At 44.0% G+C, this 22,983-nt stretch overlaps 1 protein-coding gene across 8 annotated transcripts in view; it reads right to left on the bottom strand.

Moving 5' to 3' along the window:
• Positions 1–22,983, bottom strand: part of Hth (Meis homeobox homothorax) — a 425,203-nt gene that overhangs the window by 323,198 nt on the left and 79,022 nt on the right. For all 8 annotated transcript variants that reach the window (XR_014440459.1, XM_083108981.1, XM_083108986.1 and 5 more), the window contains 2 exons: positions 16,711–16,761; positions 9,861–10,052 (listed from right to left, as the gene is read on the bottom strand). Coding sequence is in view for 7 of the 8 variants with exons in the window: in XM_083108981.1 (XP_082965107.1) it covers positions 9,861–10,052; positions 16,711–16,761 (243 nt within the window). In the remaining variant the exon portion in view is untranslated. The remainder of the gene's footprint in view (positions 1–9,860; positions 10,053–16,710; positions 16,762–22,983) is intronic.

Genomic DNA, 22,983 nt, shown 5'->3' with positions numbered 1-22,983 from the left:
AATAAGAAATATTATGCAAATATCACGCAACATTGATTACGCAAGAATTCTGAAGCTTTTGAATAATTTAGAAATTATTTCGGAAAAAGATGAAACACATGTGTCGAGCAACTTATCTAATAATAAGCCTAATGTGTAGTCTGTATTGCTTTAGATGCATCGTTCGTTTCATCAAACTGTCGGAATATAATTCGTCGTATCTCCATTAGATTAATCTCTCTTTGCATAATTTTATTATATTTTCTACTCCACAACTCTTCCTACCATGTGTATATTTAAAATGTCTCGCCAAGAAACCTGCCTACCATGCAAATCGCACTCGGTAATTTTCCGCGAGCAGCGAGATTACAACGAATACACCTAACGGCGAACACGTATGTGTCGTCGCTGATTCTCCTCTTGCTCTATACATCCGTATGCGCGCGCACACACGGATACATGCACGTTTCATGTATTAAGAGCGTTTTACGAGCACCCACAGTCAATGTCGCATAAGACGACTCGGGACGAAGACGAGGACGAGGAAGACGGTGGCGGCATTTGTGCACACACAAATGGGCGGCTCTAAGGCACGGAATACCGCGAGCTACAATTGGTCGGCTTAGTCGTTACACTTATCACATTACTTGCGAACGATGTGCCGAGGACGTGAGGCGTGCGTGCGTGCATATGTGCGCGCACCTTGAGAAACGCACCGTCTCGTCGCGGGTCGTGGGTGTGGGAACCGCGCTCGCCATGTACGAGGACACACGCGTGCGTCTGTGTGCTCGTATACATACGTATACATATATTTGTTCGTATCGCGCGAGACGCCATTCGCTGAAACGATTTCGCGCGGATGCGCGAGCCACAACGGGGACCTCGCGATTTTTCCTCGCGGTCTTTGCGGTCGGACGACGCGAAAATATCCCGAGACTAGTCAAGGAGATTAAACGTTTGCGGATATCGCCGAGTGGAGCGAGGAGCGGCGACATCGCTGGATAAACGCGCGCTTTATGGTAATAGCGTCGGGCTAATTAGAGGCGATCGATGCGAACACGGAGTCGTCGTCTTCGCCCTTGCACGCCATGCCGGTTCGGCTTGGAGCGAATTTATGTAATGCGGTTACTCGAAAGGTCTTCCTGCTGCCGACGATACCGCATCGTCTAACTAATAGCATCGATCTTTCTCGAGTGTCTCTCCAATTGCGACGTAAAGATATTTAATCGAAGATAGATATCACACATTGAAGAATTGACATATATTCGCGGACTTATGATGCAGGATGCGTCTCACATGTATAATCTCTTCTATACTTTCTTGTATAGTTTAAAAACAAATAGATATATATGATTTTAATAATACATAAATAAAATACATTATCAGGCTCAGAAAAGACGAAGAAAATAGAACGCAAAACAAAACTCAATATAAAGGATATAAATCACCGAGAGGTCGTAGAAGAGCTAAACAAATCGGAAACACAACCATCGAACAGATCAAGACGGATATTTGTTAGTACAATTTATAACTGTGATGTTGAGTATGAGTCAACACAATCATAGCAATAGCTGACAAAAGTGACGTGGAAAAATATAATCGTGAAGAAAAATTGTATAAAAAAGAGAGTGTGATAATTTTAACTTTTTTTTGTTTGTAACGAACGTTCATGTTGATGGTTATATTTCTTTGGTTCTCGGTCTTCATCTCTAGGTGAGTTGCTTCTTTTTTATCGAGTATTATTTTGAAGAAAATTTTGAGCAGTTTGTTTTTTTTTTCATGACTCTTATTAGCTCTGATACTGCACTTATACATTTAATAATTATTTGATATCATACTAGTTTTTGTGTAAAAATTAAAAATATAAGGCAACAGCCATTTAATTTTAAATCAATGTTTGAAAAGAATTTTAATTTGAAAATTTCTTGCATTTTTTATATCATTCTTCCGTTGAACCGTTCTCACGTTGCGCTTAAGTTTCTTAAACTAAAGTGCGGCTCGCGGGCTGTCGCATCGAGATCATCGGCAAACCGGGCGTTATACGCACATACACACATCCGTTCTGGAACGAAGGAGTAGACGTCGCGGAGCCAGGAGGCGCAGGAGGTGAGAAGAGAGAGGATAATTTATTATGCTGTCAGTATGTCGCTCACAATGACCGCCTCCTCGATTTTAGTGACACGACGATTATCATCGCGGCCGATCTCGACCGATCATCGTTAGCATGAATAACGTGACAATGGTAATCCCTTTCGTGAAAGTGCTAACGGCCATACGTGCTTCGACGCCAGATGCCGTCTCGAGCATGTAGAAGAGATCGTCAGAGGAACATCACGGGAAGAGGACGAGGCGGGGGAGGAAGAAGGGGAGAAGATAGAAGCAGGAGGAAGCGGAGGACATTCACCACAAGAAGGAGCAGACGCGGCAGAGGAGCTTCGACACGTGGCGCGTATACGCTCGTCGCCCAACGAATCGCTTCTAAAAATATTTAGCGACACGAGAGAGAAGAGGAGAGCAAAAAAAAATAAGAGAAAGAATAAGGAACGTGAGAAAGAAAGAGAGGCGGAGGGAAAGTTCTCGCACGCAGCGGTTTTAATTTGGCCATCGGAACGCGACGATACCACGTCGCGACGCGTCGCGACGTCGGGCGTCGATCCTGGAGCGATTTCGCGCGAGCGACTTTATTTCGGGACCGGCGTTCTGTCGTTCGCCAATCTGTGAAACGTCTCGTGTCTCGCTAAACCCTCTCAATTATTTCTAATAAAACGAGGCATTTATTTTATTATTGTGCGACCGCACAACGGCTTTTGATTATTCACGATTGCAATTGCTTGTTAGCTCATCATCTTTCAATAGTGATTCTCTAGAGCGCCTTTAATCGGAAAAGCGCTACAAATAGGAATATCGTTGACGCAATTGCAAACAACGGCCGCCCTTGAGAGAAGACGAGGATAAATATCTATAGTGTTTATATGCGAACGATGATAAATTCCAGTACGCTCGTACAAGTGAACGTCCAAAGATAGAAATGGTTAATGATGATATAAGCGACACAATCCTGCGGTGTATACGGGCTCCGTTTCTCCGTCGAATGTGTCGCCAACGTGTTCCCAGGGGGCGACCGGCGCGAAATATTCTTGAGGCACTTTCCAAGGGTTCGTCGCAGTCAACGGAGGCTCTCGACGAAGCAAACGCCGTAAGAGACGTGCCGGCGCGGCACGGGGGTGGTTCTTCTCGGGGAGGGAAAGTGGCCCCGTTACAAGTTTTACTGCAGTTTTGCGGCTCGGAACTGCGAGCGCGTAACGGCCGGCAATTGAATTTAAATATTCAATTATGCGATGTGTAAATGAAATAGAAGTCTTATGCAAATGGCTACACGTCGCGAGGGTTGTTGCAAATTTAAAGGGTTAAATATTTATTAGCCGAGGGTTAACCGAGATTTATGGAACCGCGACAGGGCTCTCTTTTCGCTCCCTCACCGATGTTCGGCAGCACCTCCGGGAATTGCACGATTAGAGCCCAAATATAATATGTGTGCCGCACGAATAACTGCAGTAATATTAGTATAATACGTCTCCGTAGCACGGAGACGTCTTAAATCTACCGTTTGATCTGAAAACTCACTGGGTTATACTGTTAAATGTAAAAAAACATTGCTCATTATGAAAAATGAAACTTGCCACTTTAAGATGGAAATATCAAAAGAATTTATAGATATTAAATAATAATATATCTAATCTTTCTTTGACGAGAGAAGTTTATACTGATTTAATTTTAATTTAATTTAAAGTGTGATTGTATGTTAAATGTTTGCAATTGACTTTTTTGCAGAATCTATTAAGATTATATCGCTGTTCTTTTGGTATCTTTTGTACTTCAAGTAACGCTCTATCGACGAAAGTCCTGATAGAAATACTACTATACTATATATTATTCATACGCTCATAACTAATGCGAAACATACGATAAGACACGTAGGGTGTGCAACGGGATCAAGGAGTTTTTTGGTTCGACGAATATACGAGATCGTGAAAGCGAGAGCGCAAAACGCTCAAAAAAAACGCAGAGATTTTTGTTTTAACTCAACAAGGCTAACATTTATTTATAATGAAAATACGTTGATTGAGACAATAGTTTAAACAAGAGTATCATTATCGATATATATATTATCATTATTATATAATACTAATCGTATACAATGTTCGGATGAGAATTCCGACTTTTTTTTTTTCAATTTCCTTAAGTCTAAAAGTTGCGAATCGTAAACACACATACATGCACAATTTCTGTCATCTAGAAGAGATCTCTTCCGCGCACACGTTAAATGCATATGCTACGTTAAACACAGCGGTACCGGTTCTTTCGCTCACGTTCTGTGTAGTAGCGTCTAAGTAAATGTATGTGTATGTATAAATCGAGAACCTTTCATATATTTCGCGTCTCATCATTCGCATTCCGTGTCTTTCGCGCCGTGTCTCTCTTCTCCGTCAGTGCACGCATTCCATAAACATTGTAACAATTACAGAAAAAACAATACGAAACAAAAACGTAACTATATATATCACGCGGCATCGTCAACGAACGTGCGACTTTGCTACGCGAGATCGAAAAAGGGAGCAAACTCTCTTGCGTTGCGCGCGCGTTTACGCAATCCTGATAAAACTAATCTGCCCCCTTTTTCTCGCGCTCGCATAGCTCGCAATCTCGCACCGCGTCGGAAATAATCGTCGGATGTCGCGCAAGACGACCGTCCCACGAGTTATTCGTCGCCGGTCAAGTTTCTGGCAAAGTCGCGATAATATAGGAACAGAACACATATGCCCGCGACGGCGTAAAAAGTATTATAAAATTTGAAAACGCGACAAAACATCACATCGATCGTTGTAGCGACAATAGTACCGTTTCCCGATCGTAAACGAAAAGCGTAAAAATCTCGAAATTGGAACAGAATAAAAAGAGACGGAGAAGAACGTATTTCCTCGAGTTTTGATTATGTGGTAACGGTGCCTATACGCTTGAGCACTAAAAAATATCGAATATTTCTCGTCCGAGAAATCGCTAAATCGCGATTTCCTTTGATTAGTATCTATTTAAGTACACAGTCTCGGCGCGAGTACGCGCACGCTGCAACTTATGGCACTAAGTATTCACGTTATTCTCTGCGTTCTTTAGTTTTAATCTTTCGCCATCGCGAAATTAATCTCCTTCGTGTGCATCACATGCAAATGCGCATCGAGTTTTTCAAAATACACAAAGATGCTCCACGATAAAATTATCTATCATGAATCGATCATTTAAGCGCATTACTTTTTTTATTTAAAAAAGAAGTAATGACACAATCTTGAAAAACGAATCGTTTATTATTAAATCGTAAAAATTCTTCCAGCACACTTTTACCGATTTAACATCTCTAAATCGAATCATCAAATCATAAAAATTTTTAGCACTTTATCCAACGACATAAAATCAACGATTCAGTCTTCAAGGCGAAATAGATTGAGTTAAATTTGAGAAATTCGATATTAAACAAATTCTATATAACAATCTAAAATAAATCGCGTTGAAATAATCGATCCTTGAAAGATTATCATAGCGTAAAACAAAAATAAGCTTCGGATTTCGTTCTTTCGTGTGACTATTGTCATTAATCCTTGTTTTCTGTTTCCTTTCATTTTTTTCCTCTATCTTTTACTCCGAATCATATTTGTTTCTTTCCTTCAACATCTAATAAAAGCCGAGAGGTTTATACTCCTCTCGGCCCTAGGTTCGGCACTCGTAACTAGGGTTCCGATCGACCGGTGCCAAAGTCCACCTTCCAACCCTCGTACACCCTTGCATCATCTTGCGTCCCCGCGCCGAGTCGCGATAGCGAACTTGTCAAAGATCGCCATCGCGTTCAATCGGCGTTCGGATTAAAATTGTCCCCCATGTTAGATCTCCTTCTGGTGCCCTGCATACAATTTTACGTATCTGCCATGTAAAATCGAAGATTCTTCAGGTTTGCTTCCACCCAAGTGAAATCTCAAGACATATATTATATGTTGTGAGGACAGATAGATGCACTCTTGTATGTAATTCGCAAGAACGACATACACGAATACACGCGATATTTTCATTTAGGAAATGAAATACATAGCACATATGTTGCAGTATATGTTGCATGTTTATAATTATATAATATAATATAATAACATTATATTATATAAACTACATTTATAATATGTGCGACTTTTATAAACATGTAATATATAACTAGTTTCAATTAAAATAGATATAATAAATGAAAATCATAACGATATCAGGGCGGCAAATTTCCTGAAAATTCTTCTCGCGATATAGCGGGGCACCAGCAAGAAAGTTTGACTCCTCGCTCTTACGAGATATTATTCATCTTATTTCTCTCATATAAGATACAAGGGTTATTAAGTACGGGGGATTGGGGGGTGGACCTCGCGCGCCCTGCCGATCAGGACTAGTACCTCACACAACTCCCTAGTTACGAGTACCGAGACCTAGTGACAATAGCTGGCTAATTCGATTGCGCACGACTTTAGTTGCATTTTTCGCTCTCGCATTCGTCGATTCGACCGATCTCAAATATGCCTTTTGCTCTGCGTTTGCGCTACTCTCGCTCAACTCGATCCCGGTCGCACACCCGCGAACGCAATTTCGCGCTCAAAGAGATTCTGCAGTCTGTGTCTAGTACGGTCACATTCGCTCGTCGTATATCTCGTAATTCCTGTCTCGTCCCGTCGTTACATGTTTTATACAGTATACTTGCCAACTCCCGGTAACCTCAAATTAAAGACAATAAATTAAATGCTACAGTCTATCTCGTGCTCATTAAACACGATTCACACATATTACGTCATCCTACTCACTGCCTCGCGTACCCATTCGCTCTTTATGCCTTTCATGCATTCCCTAACTCGGATCGTTCAGTTTAAAAATAGACACAAAATTCATTTTTTTTTTGTGACGTGTGAGCCTTAATCCTATTACGTATATTCAGATCACGATTAATATCTAGTTCAGCGAATCGATGGCCTCGACTGCTACCTCGTATTTTAATCGTAGGAAGACGCGCGCTGCGACGTCACCCGAGCGCGTGTACGCCCACGAAAGAGAAGCTACCTCAGGAAAGTAGACGCCGCGTAGACGATATAATGCCTGTCGTAAACACGCCTACCGCGCGCGATAGTATCGATCATCATCCGACGCGCGCTGCACCGAGGCCGGTTAGCTATCAAAGGCGCGCGTGCTCTCTCGCCCTTATAGCGCCCCGTGCATAAATCGCGGTCAATAATTGCGGTATTTATATTTTTAAAAAAAGTAGAAAATTAAATGAAAAGAAAAAGAGTATATAAAATGTAACACCGGGTTACTCGCACCCCGGTTGCCCTTCCCTACACCGCGATAAAATTCAGTTAATTGACCGTCTGTCTCTTCATTCTGTCGCTATACACCTGATACGGTCTCGCGACGTTTGCGTGACATTCGAAGTAACCCGCGTGTTGTTGTCTTGCCCTTTCTCTCTCTCTCTCTCCTTACCCTCCTTCACTTGCGTTCGATCGCCATATCCAACGCGAAGAAAAAAGACGTTTTCGAACCAGTTAAACTACTACCTCGATTTTTCTCGCACCTCTCCATCTAGCCTATCTCTAGCTACTCGACGACCTACTTTGCTGACGATTGTCGCGCGGAAAGATCGCGAACGCGCCCTCCTTTGCTAATGCCCGTTCTTTTAAGTATCTTGTACGTCTGTCTCGTGCGTCGTGACGTGCCGCGAGAGACCTTGAGGGAGAGACGGGAGAGAAGGCTGCAAGATAATAAGAAAAAGAGAGAGAGAGAGAGAGAGAGAGAGGAGAGAAGCTCCGAGATGGAACGGATGCCTCGCTCTCGAAGCGGTTTACCGATGAACGCGCGCGAACCGCGTATCTCGTTATTTCCGATAACTGCCGGGCCTGCAGATGGAAAGAGGCCGACCGCGTCCCAGCCGCACGAAGAGCAAAACGCACGATTGGTTGCATAAGGCTGCGAACAAGCCGCGAGCTCTCGTTCGGCGCTCTCGCACCGATAATAGCCCATTACGACTGGTTTCCAAGGCGATTTCGAGCGAGAATATCTGAATATGTTTTGAAAGTGGATCGAGGGTCGATGTCAACGGACGACCGTTGTCTGTCTGGCTCGAAACAGATTTAGAAACATTCTTCTACTACGCGCCACAGGCACGAAACCTTATGTAATCGAGTCTGCGTCAGATCTACAATACGGTCGAGCAAAAATTCACGCGAATTAATTAAGCGCAAATTTAATCGTCGCAAGAGCTACGTGAAAGTATTGCGAAAAGGCCATTTGGCAAACCTGAGAAGACGATGGACCCAGATGCATCCAGCTTCACCACGACACTTTTCAGACTTAAAAAAAAAAAGCGAATCTCTACGTCCAATTTTCTCCCTCCTTTTTTCCATTTGTACGCGCAGAATCAACAAGATTTATACAAAGAAAACTTAACACAAGTGATACATTTTAACAAAGATAAATGTAAAAAAATGCGACGAACAAATAAAATCTACAATCTCGAATAACTAGAGAGCTTAGACGAAGAAAAAAAAACAAGACTGAATGAATGAACTCAAAGCCAGTCAAGTGCCGGAGAGAAGATCGGCATTCATCCTCGCGGAGCAGTACGAGACACTTACGGAAAATAGATATTGAGAGAGAGTTCCAACAAGTAGCGCCAGTCCAACAATACGAGCGCGATCTGTTATTGCTCGCGTACGGCATACATTCTAACATATCCCACGAAACGTCGAGTAGCCCTCTTTGCTCTGCAAAGGTCGAACGAAGACGTTAACGAGGACGAGAACAGAGCGCTAGAAGCTGCTGCCCACGAGTCTCGTCATCGATCAGGTACTAGATTACTGTCTCTCTACAGAGCACCAGGCCCATTCTCACGGGCCCGGGCTCGCATGTTCAAACTCCCACGCGTGTATGACCTCTATGCGAAAGCGAATCAGAGGGCACCGTGCGCGTTCGACCTGGCTCGCTGTTGTCAGTGACTGACTAGACTGACTGAACTAGCGCAGCACACAGACCGTTCCCGATGTCGTAAGAGAATGAGAGAGAGGAATCGATTCGTCTCTCAAAAGACGAGCGAGATCGATCGCGATGCCATGTGGGCGAACGCGATCAACCCTGAAGATACAACACACTCTATGCGATTCTTACGTTTTATTATCTTAATCGCGTAGATTCGATCCCAGGGGTGCTCGATGACACTCGCTTCGACATCCACGAACAAGAACAAGATAGCGGAACGCGACCACGAAGAAGAAGTAGAACGAGGATAAGCAAATAAGAGGAAGGTAATAATGTCGCGGGAAGGACAACAGAGAAGAAAGAGAAAAGGTCTCGTAAAATCGGCACGGAAGTCGCGTAATCTATTACGAGCATGGATAAACGGCCGAGCTAATGCTATGGTAGGCGGCGAGGGCGGCGTGCGCGTGCGCGTGCGCAGGGGGCGCGGATGCGGCTGCGTGCGGCGAGGTGGCCATCGCGGATGCCGCCGCGGCTGCCATCATCATCTGTTGGTGCGTACGCTTTAGGGAGTTGGGAGTTGTGGCGGCGCTACTTGGGGTAATAGCAGTAGTAGTGGTGGTGTTCGACTGCGGCGCAGGGTGGTGGTTTTGGCTTTGGTTTTGGTTGCTCAGTTGCAGGGGGGTGGTAGTGGCGGTACTGCCGATCCCGGCGTGATTATTATTACTATTATTGTTATTATTCTGGCTCTGGTGGTGATGGTGGTGGTGATGGTGATGGTGGTGGTGGGGGGTGAGCGCGTCGTGCGGATAGTAAGACGTTGACGATGGTGAGGTACTCACGACGTCCGGCGTGCTGGCTCCGTCTGTATGACTGGTGCTGTCGGCGGTGCTCCTAGGGCCGCCGCCGTCTAGACCGTTACCCAGCTCGGGTGGCTTCGAGCTTTCCCGGTCGTCGATCACGAGGTCGATCGGCATCTTGCCCTTCAAGCAGCTGATATATCGATGGCAGAAGTTGTCGCAGAGCTCGTGTACCTGGAATATGAAAAAGAGAGAGATGAAACGTTCGTTAGTCGTAAGCTAGATTCGAGAACCAATTAAATCGAGCTCCATCGGAGTACGAAGATAAGTTTTCCAAAAGATACTTTTCAAGGTAGCTGATTAACCATGCCGCCGGAAATGATTAATAGACGGATTCCGTCGAATGGATCCAATCGACTCATGACTTTACCATGGCGCGAGAGGCACGATGAGAAAGAGAAAGAAAGAGAGAAAAGCAGAACGAGAGAGAGAGAGAGATGCACAGCAGATTCAAACGCGGCGTATCGATACACGAAGATGAAGAAGGAGAAGGAGGAGACTAGAGCGCGCATCTCGAGGCTGTGGAAGATGGTCGAGATCTGGTAGCTAAAGAGAAACCGATGCAACGAACGAACGAAGAAAGAGAACGAGAAAAAGGGAGATGGAGAGGAGGTCTGACCGGTGTCCAGTCGACCAGAATGTTATGTATGCAAATGAGGCCTGACAGGCCTATAGGATAGTCGATCCTCTCTCCGTCCCCCTCTCGACTCATCCTCCAGTCCTCGTCCTATCCTCGCGTCCCTCGGCCCTATCTTCCTGCCTGATTTGCCTCCTTGATTCCGTTTAGAATAAACGTATTATATAAGCAAAAGCAAATAAAAATCGTTATCTTGTTATATGTAAATCGTCGGCGGCGAGTCGAGGTATTATGAAGCCGTGTACGACAGTTCCCTCGCAAACGTACACCCTCTCCTCCCATCGTCTTTCACTCCCGGGGCTACTACAACTTGCAAGTATTATCTTGCCTACCTCCATATCGTCCTAACGTTCACTTATAACGCTCTTATTAGGCATTTATATATAATAGAGAAGACGGCCATCTTTGCCGTAGGCGGCATCGTCCAATAGTGGCGTGTATCGGGAACACGAACGGAGGACAATACGCGTGTTTATCATCGGTTAAGCGTATGCGAGAAGTCTCATGATGTTCGCAAGTTTCCGTCGACCGATCAAGAAGCCTAGCTGACAGCGATTCGCTCTTGACAATAAACTCAAGAAATGAATTACGTAAATGTAAATGATCCTACATCATTCAAAAGAATAGAGAAATAGATTTGATGCTCGCGGTAATCGATATAGGGAATACATGTCCTCTAATCAAACGTTTTGCATATTGGATAAGATAACGCAATTACTGAATCGCTTTTGCTCATCAAAAGAGTTTCAATCGCGATATTATTAAGAGCGATCAATAACATCGTTATAAATTTTATGCAAAGTCACTACAGGACGATGATATATTTTTCACATCGATCAACAAACATTCGTCGTGCTCGTTTACCTCTCTTCAGAAAAATGAGGGGCTTCTCATCGGAACTAATAATGCGATAATTTCGGATGTTCCTCGATCGCGCTTCTCTCACAGGCAGTTTTTTCCAGCGCTATTTGCCTCCGACGTATCATCGCGACGCAACGTAACACAATGCCTTCCTCTGGATGACTAGACTCTCTCTTTAATGCGAGGACCTCTAAGGGCGGGTGGAAGAAGACGAAGGACTCTGAAGGACAGCGGCTATAATGCCAGACTGGTTAGAATTTGATCCGCCGGGAGTCGAGTCGAACCGAGCGACAATGCTCTGCGAAGAAAAGAAATAAAGAGCCTGCATATCTCCCTGCCATCGTCTAACGCTTCAAATCAACGATCTCGTCTCGCTCAGTGTATATATTAAAAAATATATATTAGAATTTTAAATCTGAAAAATGTATTAATAATTTTAATATCGTCACATTTTATAGGCAAAACAGTTTGTGAGAGTAAACAACTTCACTAAAAGTGAATAATTTCACTTTTAGCAGAAAATTGAAATAATGAAAAAATTAAAGATTAAAAGATTTACAGAAAAATATTAAACTTTCAGATTATTAATATTAATTTGAACAGGATAAAACTAACGCTGATTGATAATCTCGAAATGATCGGAAAAGCATTTTTCGATAAGATCGATGACTGTTGGATACTCCAACAATGCAAAACATGATACGATCGCTTTGGAGCACGCGAGTTTTTGCAATCTATCCTACCATTGAATCTCTCGCGTCATCTTATACCGTGAACGATGATCTCAGAAGGGAGACTGATACAGGATACAGGGAGGTCGTCCCCGGTGATAAAACGAGACGCTCGATCGCTCGCGTCTCTCTTTTCCGAGATCGCTTTTGGCGGTCATCGGCGGAAAGAGCGGGAGGACAACGTGGTTAGGTCCGATTTTTTTCGGGGAGAGAATGTCATCCGGGGATATCTCGTGGCGCGAGATACGACAAAGTGGTTCCGTTATCTGGCAAACGAAGGCGAGCGAAACAAATTTCGGGCTACGCGCCGCCCTGCGTCCGTAATTGGATGACGTTGTACGAAAATAATCCCCGAGATCTGAATGTGACTACTTAATGTTTTAGCGCAAGTTAAATTACGATTCAATTTCGAAACGAAGTTTATCATCGATCGAATTAAACTTTTAGTGAGAATGCCGCGATCGAAGATTTAACCGGCTGTGGTAATGCGATTTATATCGATGTCCTCGAGTAAGAATTGGAGGACTACTCGAAATCAATGAGCGATCTCGCGTCTCCTTCCGGTCTCGCTTTTGCTTCTTAAATTATCGACGATCGCGTGAATAAAACAATTATAGTCATCGCATTTATATATGATTTGATATATTTGAAGAGAGTCTCATTAAAATTTTTATAAATATTATTCTTCATGAAGAGTGAGATATTAATAAAATATAAAAACGAAATTTATTTAACAATGCCTTGTGTATGCAAGCAACATCGCTGTAACTTGAGATTTTTATTTTATTTGACATGCTAACAATTTTTGAATGCATTACAAAGAGACGCCTCTTTTTATACATGATTGACTTAATGCGCGAAAGAGAAATGGCTGCGTTGCTTTGTTGAATTCCATTCACTGCAGCTGCCTTTGAGAACCTTCCTTATGCCAAGAACGCATCCAAAGAAAGATCAGAATTTTCTATCTCACAATAAGTCAAAATATAGGTCGCCAACAAAATTTATTTTAGGAATCTTGATTCTGATTCTATTCAAATTATTTGAATAATATGAAGAAAAAATTACATTAATATTCGTAAAATTATGTTATACATTAATAACTATCTCCAAATATATAATTATGTATGCGGAAGTGTATGTATTGGAAAAATTTGTAAATTCTTTAAGTTAATAAAAAAATTGTTATTTATCGTATTGCGTGATTATTCTGTGCTTATATACTGTTTCAAAGACGAAGAACGATTACGTCAAAACCAGTTTCCGATTCAGAGCATTTAAATGATTCTCTCTTTTTTTTAGCTGCCTCTGTTATCACGAAATGAGAGAGAATATTCTGCGTGCCGCGACATTTATACGAACTCGAAGACCTCGTGTCCCTTTTCATTCGGCCTCGAAATTGCTCGAAAATTTACGTAAACGAAGGAAAGAACGGGTAAAGCGTTTCCCATCTCCCTATCTTACATTCGCCCCTTCCGCCCTGCCTTGTCTCTTCACGGACTCTCGGAAAGGCAAACGCCGAAGAATGGAGCGGATCCAAGGTACATACGAGCGAGAGAGTAGAAAAGAAGGAACACGGGGAACCCCATTTACGGCACAATGGGCTCCTTTGAAGCCGAAGGTAATGAAGGTTTCGGGGTGTCTGTCCCGGTCTCCCTCTCTTGCGGCCCGATTCGCAACCTGACCACCCTTACGGCACGCACAGGATATTTGTATACCGGGTGTGCGTAGTGAACGGTCAGGCTCTCGCTTCCTTCTCTTTCCAGCGCGATATCGATGACGATCCGTCCTCGAATTTTTTTTTTACAGCCATGAAATTAATCCACATTTCGTCGAATAAAATCTCGACAAAGTTCACAAAAAATCTTTGTCGAATAAATTTGAGAGACTTAAATAAATTTAAAAGACGTATATCTGTTAATGAAACTTTAAAAGCCCGTTAAAGGACTTGATTCTCGCAGCAAACGGTTCGGTTAAAATCGTCCAGTCGCAAGATCACCGAGAAACGTCCGAAAGTTCGTAAAGCACTTGCATATGTACGCGTGCTTGGAGAACACAAGGATATTCTAGCAAGGGAGAACGACGCGACGTGCGCTGGCATAGGTTTAGAACCAGTTTCGTGCGGCGCGTCCGCGGGCAGGAGGAGGTCGCCCGCGTGTTGTACCAGTACGAATCCCGTTGGTATGCACTGTGTACGCCATAATATCCCATAAGAAATTTACCGCTCTCTAACCGGTGTACGCGCGAGGCGGTTTGTCCGAAGTCCTGCGAGACGAGGAGAGAAGCGAAAGTAGAAGGATAGAAAGGGAGAAAAAGAGACCGTGCTGCGCCGACAGAAAATATCGCAAAGGCAAAGAAGAAGAGAGAGAAAAAGAAGGGAAAAGAGGGCCTGACCGGACCTTCCTTCCGCGCACCGGGCCCCGGCAAAACGTAATTATGCTAATACGCGATTGGTTCGAAAATGTTAAATGCACGAGGCAGAGCACCGCGGGCTACCATGAGCCTCCCTCCATCGGTTTCCTCTCTCTCATTCTCTCTCCGCGCCGCTCTCTTCTCTCTCCTTCTTTCTCTCCTCCATTTCGAGCACAGATATTTATGGAATCTTCTTCATCGCGCGCCCGCTACATTCCGCTTCGCTCGCTCGTATCTCGTCTTGTCTAGAAGAGGCCCCGGAGACCAGAAACGTTTCAATCTCCGTTACCATCGATGGCGTGCCAAGCCACGTCTCGTCTCGTCTCCGGACTTTGGCGGATTCGACATACGTGACGAGACCAGACTTACAACACGAGTTACCGAGTATCGGCGACACTGACGACTATCGTTTTCAGCGCGTTCGAAGAATAAAGCCGCGTTATCTGCCGCGTCCGCTAATTTCTTTAATCGTGTGCTTCCATTAACGAGAGCAAATTTAGAGGCACGTCGAGTAACGAGTAATAAACGTTATCGCGATAGACGGAAACGTAGCTGTAATTTGGAGCGAGCTCCAATTAGTAAATTCATTTGCCTCGATGCAGATAAGCCGATGCGAAGGCACAGCCGCGTTTCGGTGATTTATTCGCTGGCTTAATGATCCTCTCGTCCAGTTTAAGATACGCCACCTCGAGTATTACACGTAGAATTGCTGCGAAATTTGTGTATTCCATCTGATTTTACTTGAAGTAAATAGATGCATTCCATTTTGTGTCGTGATGGAATCTGAGCCAATTTTCCATCGCGGACAAATATGGATCTTGGCGGAACTAATACATACTTTCGTGCCGATAGTGACGCATCCAAGAGCCGATAGCTGAATCCGCCGCGGGTGGTGCGGCATTATAATAATGTAATCGTCGAAAATGAGGAAAATTGCTATAAAATTGCGCGCGATCAAACCGGCCGAGCGGCTGGCAACGACGAGAGACCACGAAGAGGTCTCGAAGAGCGCGCGACGGCCAATGGCTGCCGCCACGTCAGCTGCCATTTCGATGGAAATGCGATGGATGTGTCCGCTATTTTGTATGATAAAATATCGCCGCAAAAAGCGCCTGGGTAAACCAGACCCGCCTCCATATCCCGCGGGCGAAGTCGTTCGACAAAGAGAGAGAGAGAGAGAGAACATGTCAAAGAATTCTTGCATAGAAAGTGAGAGAGAGAGACTTGTTATCTGTCTTATCGAAATTATAGCAGCGCGATGAAAAAGGAGCATGATTCCGAGAATCTCGTGAAACACGGTGGCAACGAGCGAAAAGCGAAAGATTTCGCGGCGAAACGAGCTCCCGGCTCTCTCGTTTACACTCGGTGAAAAACCCGCGGTCTCGACAGAATTTCCCTCGACAGATGTCTCACTTTCACCGCTCGCGCGAACTGCTGTATAATTTCTCACCGCGATGGCTCGGGCTGACAACTGGCTGTCTTGTAAAATATCGGCACGCATTGTCATTTCGTTTTGCCGATCGGAAAGAAGGGGAGGTGCTCTACAACGGACGAAAAAAAGAGAGGGAGAGGGGAAAAAGAAACACAAGAAACAAGAGTTGTTTCAGAGCAAACAACTGCGCGAGAAACGAGGTAACGCGTTCGTCGCCGCGTTGGACAGCAAAATGACTCCACTTACGTTAGAGTCGATTCGCAGTCTCGACGAATGCGCCGTAGATCCGAGCGATTCCGAGCTTTCACTGCAATTACGGAAAATTGCCCTCGCAGTCATAACAGTCGTTTTTCAGGTGTTAAAGGCGACTTATCGCCGAGCGAACGCGGTAATCTCTTACAATACGACCGATCGCGAGAATTTCCAGTCGGCCGTACACTTAAGTAGAAAACTGCTTCTTGCGGCATGTGAGAATTTCACGCGAGGTTTTTAAGTACTTTCAGAATCATTTTTTTTTATTTTAATTGAAAATAAAGTAGAAATATACGCGTAAAACAAATTGCAAAAAAATAAGATACGATGGTTGTAGTAATAATTTAGATAGAAATTTCTTCTTTACATTAAAAATATGTAAAGATAAAATAATAAACTTGGATAGCGAAGAAATAAATTGCAGTAATGCATCGCGCATATACATATATCATGAGATTGAATCGGTAATAACGTTATGAGCCTTGTAATGCGGACGTGAAGAATACTCACCTTTTCGAGCTCGAGGAGGTGAAACCGGAGGACTTGGATCGCTTGAACCATCTGAAACGAGAAAAAAAAAGAATTGAATAAAAATGCATTCGATGGACGCGGGAGACAGAAAAAAGGCATCGGAGGCTGGTTCGGATCGGGGGAAGAGGAGACGGCGAAGAAAAGGCTGCAGGGTGGGATCGAGAAATCGGAGGGGCAAAGGGAGGCAGAGTAGAAGGAACATGAAGCAGACATGATTTAATCGCGCGCTGCTGCATCGTCAACGGCAGCAGCCCGGCAACGCAGATCGACCCGTCACGGCTCTCCGGCGCGGATTCGACCTTTTTATTTTGCACGCCCTCTCTCGTGCGCTTCCATTTATCTCTTCCGGTAAATATGCCGCCGTCGCGATGGAGCAGCAGCGACGGTTATTAACGGGAATTCATTATTATTGCATCTGCATTCCGCTAATTGCGTATCTGAACTCGGTCGCGTGGAATTCGGACGGTACTTGATATCGCGGGTAAACGACCATGGAGGTATCCACAAGGGGCGCCAGCATGGAACGTTCGTTAACCGAGAGAATAGCTACTCCATTTAACTCGAGAATTTTCGAGGAAGGAAATATTACGGAGAGAAATTCATCTTGACGTTTCCAAACGCAACACTTGTCTGTTTAGGACGACGTTTAGAAAAACGCCAATGCTTGGATACAGATCGAAAAGCGTGATAATTGTCTTCCGCGGTCGCGCGGTATCAAAGACGCAGTCTCGGCAGGTACCATCGGTATAATTTTCCGATAAAGACCACCCGAGATTCCCTCCTTCTCCATGCAATCTCACCGCGAAGAGGAGATCGTATGTTGGTAATGTCATCCTGTCCTCTCTCCTCTCCCTCTCCCTCCGGAGAGGCAGCAAAAGAGGTGATTCAATTAGGCAAAGCGGCAATCTTAATTGTTAATTAACATTATATTTATGCAATTATGGTCCATTATGATTCCGCGCGGCCGATAACGAAGCGGTTGCGATGAGTGCTCTCCGAGATAGTGGACTCCTTCGAAGCTCGCCCACTACGGCCCCGTCGTCTTTTCGCCGAGGAAGGATATGCTCTTAAGCGAGACAGGGCAGGTATAATCCCGCGCTTGTAACCACGGCTACGAGCGACAAGCGGACGAGATATCGGCCTTTGCGAAGTGCATTTCGTTGCTCGTACGCGGAAGATGGAAACGCCATTTGCCTCTCGAGCGAAATAAAATCGAAGATTATGGGGATACGCACTTATTGAAAAATTTATGCTTTACATATACCGCCCATCGAGATATCGAGATACATGGCTAATATGGAGAATAAAGCTGCGATAATGTCTCCCTCCGCTTCCCCCAATGTCAAAAATAAAGTATGGACGTTGCTATTATAAAAGTATCGCACATAAACGTATTCCGAGCCACTTAAAATATAGTAGAAGTTACCGACGACAGCAAGGAATCGAAATCGCCAGAAGAACGGAACAATCGTCCGCATTGTAAGACAGGAACGTCGGCGTCGAAGGAATATGTATCGGGTCTTCGACACTTCAGGGCCCCTCCTCATCGGCGAGCGGACAGTGAAAAAGGAGAAGAAGAAGGGGGGAGGGAGCAGGGAGGGAAGAGCGAGTAGATAGGAAGAGAAACAAGAACGCGACGGAGCTGACAGAGAGAGGAAGGGACAGAGCGGGAGAAAAAAAGCGAAGATGCTATCGGTCCAGTAACGAACACACAACGCAGAACACCCGGGTGCTCCCTCGCGAGATGGTGCGAGGAGACGCGATTCGCCACGACGTCTTTCTCGCTCTCGCCTCCCCGCAACCGACGTTACACACAATGTGTTCTCTATATCCGACGGGGGTTTTGTTGCTCGTCCGACCAATAACGACTTAGTTACCACGATGCAGCGTCAGCTTCCATCGTTAACCGATCTCCCGCGAATAGCCTTCGCATTCCGATACAAAATTGTACAAGTTATGCGGAGTAATTCAAATTTTTTCTTTGTAAAAGACACAAAATAAAAGTTTCCTTGTCAATCAAAATTTATTCGTATATTCATTAAATATATTCATTAAATATTTCTTTAAATGGTTCTTAACGAATTATCCAATTGTCTACCTCTTTATGTATCTCCTATTAATGATGCAAGAAAATTTATAATTCGGTCAAAAGATATAAATAATATCTTTGCTATTCTTTCGGTATTTAGATCTCCAACAACAGTACGTTTGTCTTTATGACATCGCTATTCCCGAATGAAATCCCTCGTGATGTCTAGTCCAGGCCATGTCACTCACTCTCTCTTACATCTTCTCGCCGGCTCTCTTGCTGCGCTCGCGATCTTTCGGCTCGGGAGGTTTTGCCACGATCGCTCATCACGTGTTATTAATTAGGCTTGCGAGCGGCGGTCAAGTATCTCGGGAGCTCGGGAGCCGGAGGAGGAAGAAGCGGAGGCAGAAGAAAAACTGAGAAACGCACGAAGAAACAGGGAGATGGTGTTATTTATAAGCCGACAGGGACGACGCAGTCGGAAGCAACGCCCGGCGACGAAGAGGGTGCCCCCACTTTAAGCCTCCCCTTTCACTCTCTTTCGTTCCTTCGTCATCATACATGTATGCGCTTTTTCTCTCTTTCTCTCTCTCTACCTTCCCCCTCGCTTCCACTCGAACGCCACTGCATCGTGACGCGCGATGCATGCTGTACCAACGAATGCGTGATGTATGCGCGAGATGCGCGCGATGCGCACGTACGAGCGTAAATGAGTGCGGGGATTCGCGCCTCGCGGATACTGGGGCTTCGAAAGTCTGGCGGTTACTCGCGAATGTGTTTTGCGAATACCCGAGACCACCGGGTCTTCGCGTTCTAAATAAGTACGACGAACCGAAGAATTGTATCGATAACGAAATAGAAAATAATCTAGAAAAAAATGTTCACAAAATCATTTTATGAACGAATAATAATAATGTCTAATAATGATAAATATTTCAATATTTTCAGCAAACAATAAAGAAAGTACGTGTATTTGTTGCCAAAGTTTTTGATTAATTTACGCGACTCTTTAAATCAACGAAATTAATTGAACGCTGTCAATGACGTAAATGCAGGCGTGCATCACTGCCCCACTTTTGCCTTTCGAATCCATTACACGCGCATCCATATATCAAATAATTCTTCTCTTTTATAACTCGGACATATAACCGTAATATAGATGTAAATTTTGCGATTAAAATGAGTATCAAGGTTAAAGGAATAATAAATAAAAAATTCGCGTGTAGAGTAGATCAATGTTCCAGGTGAAGCTGTTGGTTAAAGCACGATTAGCATCTTATAATTGATTGCGACGATTTTTTGAGGGAATTAAATTCGATCTCGGCCGCCGATCATAAATCTTGGCGGCGGTAACATACCGGTAGTTTTCAACACTCCCAATAAGATTGTAGTGTAATACGGTGAAATTGTGATTCGGCCTTGACGAGATCGTTATATCTTGCAGTCAGGTCGGTACCCGCATAGGTGGATCCTGTACCGGACGGATGGGTTCGCGTAGAGCTCGTATTAATTAGTTCGCGTACGCGCGCGACGACGGAAAAAGAAGCGGGACGAGCGAAAGTGAGACTGCGAAAAAGGTGAAGAGATCATCGGATAAAGAGAGACAGGCGAGAAAAGAGAAGCAAGAGTGAATGGTCGACTGTGCGCGACGACCGGGTGCTTGTTCGCGCGGGAAAGGATTCATAAAGCCGCGATGCATATGCATAAGCGCGGCCACGTCGACGAGGGGCATCGTTATCGATTCGAAATACCTAATTAATTAACGAACCCGTCGCACCTCCTACGCGAATTCGCGCGAATGTTATTGCCCAGGATATATATTCAAAACTTATAAATAAATTCCCGGAGAATTCTATGAGATTTTCCAAGTATTTATATTCAAAATTTTATTATATTTTATAATAAAAATTTTATCATAAAATTTTATTATATTTTATATTCTAACATAAATAAAACATTTTAATATATTTTAAACTTAAAAAATTTCAAATTTTTTATTAAATATATTTTTTAAAATAAATATTTATGAATTGAATAATATATGCTAGTGCTGAGAGTTTCAATAGCAGCACTAGCAGACATTTATAATATAAAAAAATTAAAGAAACAATTTTTAAAAAATTCCCTGAGTCTTAATAAATTCCATGAGAATCCTCTGCTTTCTCAGAATTAAAACAAAAATTCCTGAAATTCCAGGTTTTTCCCAAAAATACACTCTATTACCTTTCTCGCGTCCTCCAAGAGAAGCGACGCCGCAATGACTGCAAGTTTTTTAAAGGCTGAAAATTCACGACAACAACGATCCAACTTAGAAAGGATAGAAAACCAAAGGAAAACCATACTCGGACAATGATTCCGCGGAGCATAAAAATTAACTTTCGCGTGAGAGATAATAATTCTTTTTTCATTACGAGAGAAACGAAGCGCGATCCCTTCACGCCCTGGAAAAATAAGCAATCTCATATAGCCTTAATAATCCTAAAGCTGTTGATAAAAATCGCGTCGACTCCCGCGAGATTGTCGTGTTCCGGGATAATACACCGCGGGTTCGAATCGAGCGAATAAACGGCAGGCTGCGACACAGCACGAGATCGCGATATTCGCCGCTGATGTAACTGCCCGAATCAATTTTTAGTCGGATCCGGGAACACAATCTCAGAGTTGCGAAATCAAATGAGCGAGGTAATATCCCGTCGATGTAAGCGTAAATTATCGTTCGCGAATGACACCAAGATGGGAGAAATCGAATGATAGCGCGACACGTGCGCTGCAATACCGAGGCGAAAACAGATCGGCCAGACGTAAATTGCGTCACGCGAATACGAGAGTGCCGTATTCTGGGCCTGTATATGCAAGCGGCTCTAATGAATGGCCGTTAATTGTATCAATTATTAACGAGGGACGTCGCGCGGACGCCGCGACGACTCTTATCGATGTCCAGTGATTTACGAGGCGAATGTTCTCTTCCCTGGATTGCCCAGGCGGCCTCTCTCTCTCGCTCCTCCATCGACTTGTCTCTCTCCCTCTCTCTCTCTTTCTCTTTTCGATTCATCGGATGAGAGAGTTTCGCGCCGATTATAATTGCTATGTCAGATTACCAGTCTCTCGCGACGTCCCAATTGCTTCATTATCACTTTGTGCTTATCGACGTTAAACTTGTAGAGCAAAAATAAAATCGTTGACGAGTATTATCGCCGACGATGTCGCCCGATGTCGACTCGTGGCAATTAATTTTCAATCTGCCGACGTGACACGATTGTACGCGGCGTTTGTAGCAATCCGTGTGACTTATGCATCCAGATAGATTTGTCCAGATAACGTCTATCACGTGCGCAACTTTTTTCTCCACCTGATATAAATTTTATTTGCGAAACGAAAAAGAGAGAAGAGGCGAGAGCGGACAAAACGCCAAACGACTCGATAATCCGTAGTCTAGATTCGAGGAGAGAAAAAGTAAACGCGTGTAGTATGCGTGTCGTGATATTCGAGAATTACGAAAATCCATATTTCTTCTCTCTCGTTCGATGTGTACACGAGCAGAAAGGTGAACAACCGGCGATACGCGGTAGTCGAGAGCGCTATGCAAGCAAGGGACGGTTTATCTACGACCTGGCCGCGCGCTTATGTTAGAACGCGCGCGAAGACACTCGAAGCGACAATATTTAAACATTGTTAAATCGTGTGATACTTGTCAACGGCAAACACGCCGCACCTACTTGTGTCCCGGTAGTTGGCCACGCATTGTTCTCTCGATTATCGGTATTGCCAGCATTATGTTAAATAAACGCTCGAAAATATTTTCGCAAGAAAATTTCTAGGGTCCTAAATTACCATCAAAATCTTCAAATGGATGAAAAAGAACGACGATATTTATTATCAATTAATATTCTTATATTTGACTTTTCTTCTGAACTAACAAAAGATATCCCTCTTTCTGATACCTATATAATGATTTTATAGATTGAATAAAATAACTAGGCAAAATGACGAGTATTATTCTCGTGCATGACGTGTGTTTTTGCACTGAATAATTCGAATAAATGGAACGAGAAAGTTGCATTTGCATTTAAAGTATCAACGGCACTGATAGCACTGATAGCCAATCAGGACGACTCCATAGGACGTTTATATAGAGCACAAGAACTCCGGGCGTCCCGCACGTGCACGTAACGCGGTATTGAGATGATAGTGCGTCCTGGCACGGGCCATCAAAACGGCGGACT

The sequence above is a fragment of the Camponotus vicinus genome, unplaced genomic scaffold (genome assembly GCF_025532165.1).
Source record: "Camponotus vicinus isolate PSW18456_S1 unplaced genomic scaffold, iyCamVici1.0 SCAF_9, whole genome shotgun sequence".
NCBI classification, from domain to species: domain Eukaryota; kingdom Metazoa; phylum Arthropoda; class Insecta; order Hymenoptera; family Formicidae; genus Camponotus; species Camponotus vicinus.
This window is presented reverse-complemented; position numbering and strand designations above follow the sequence as displayed.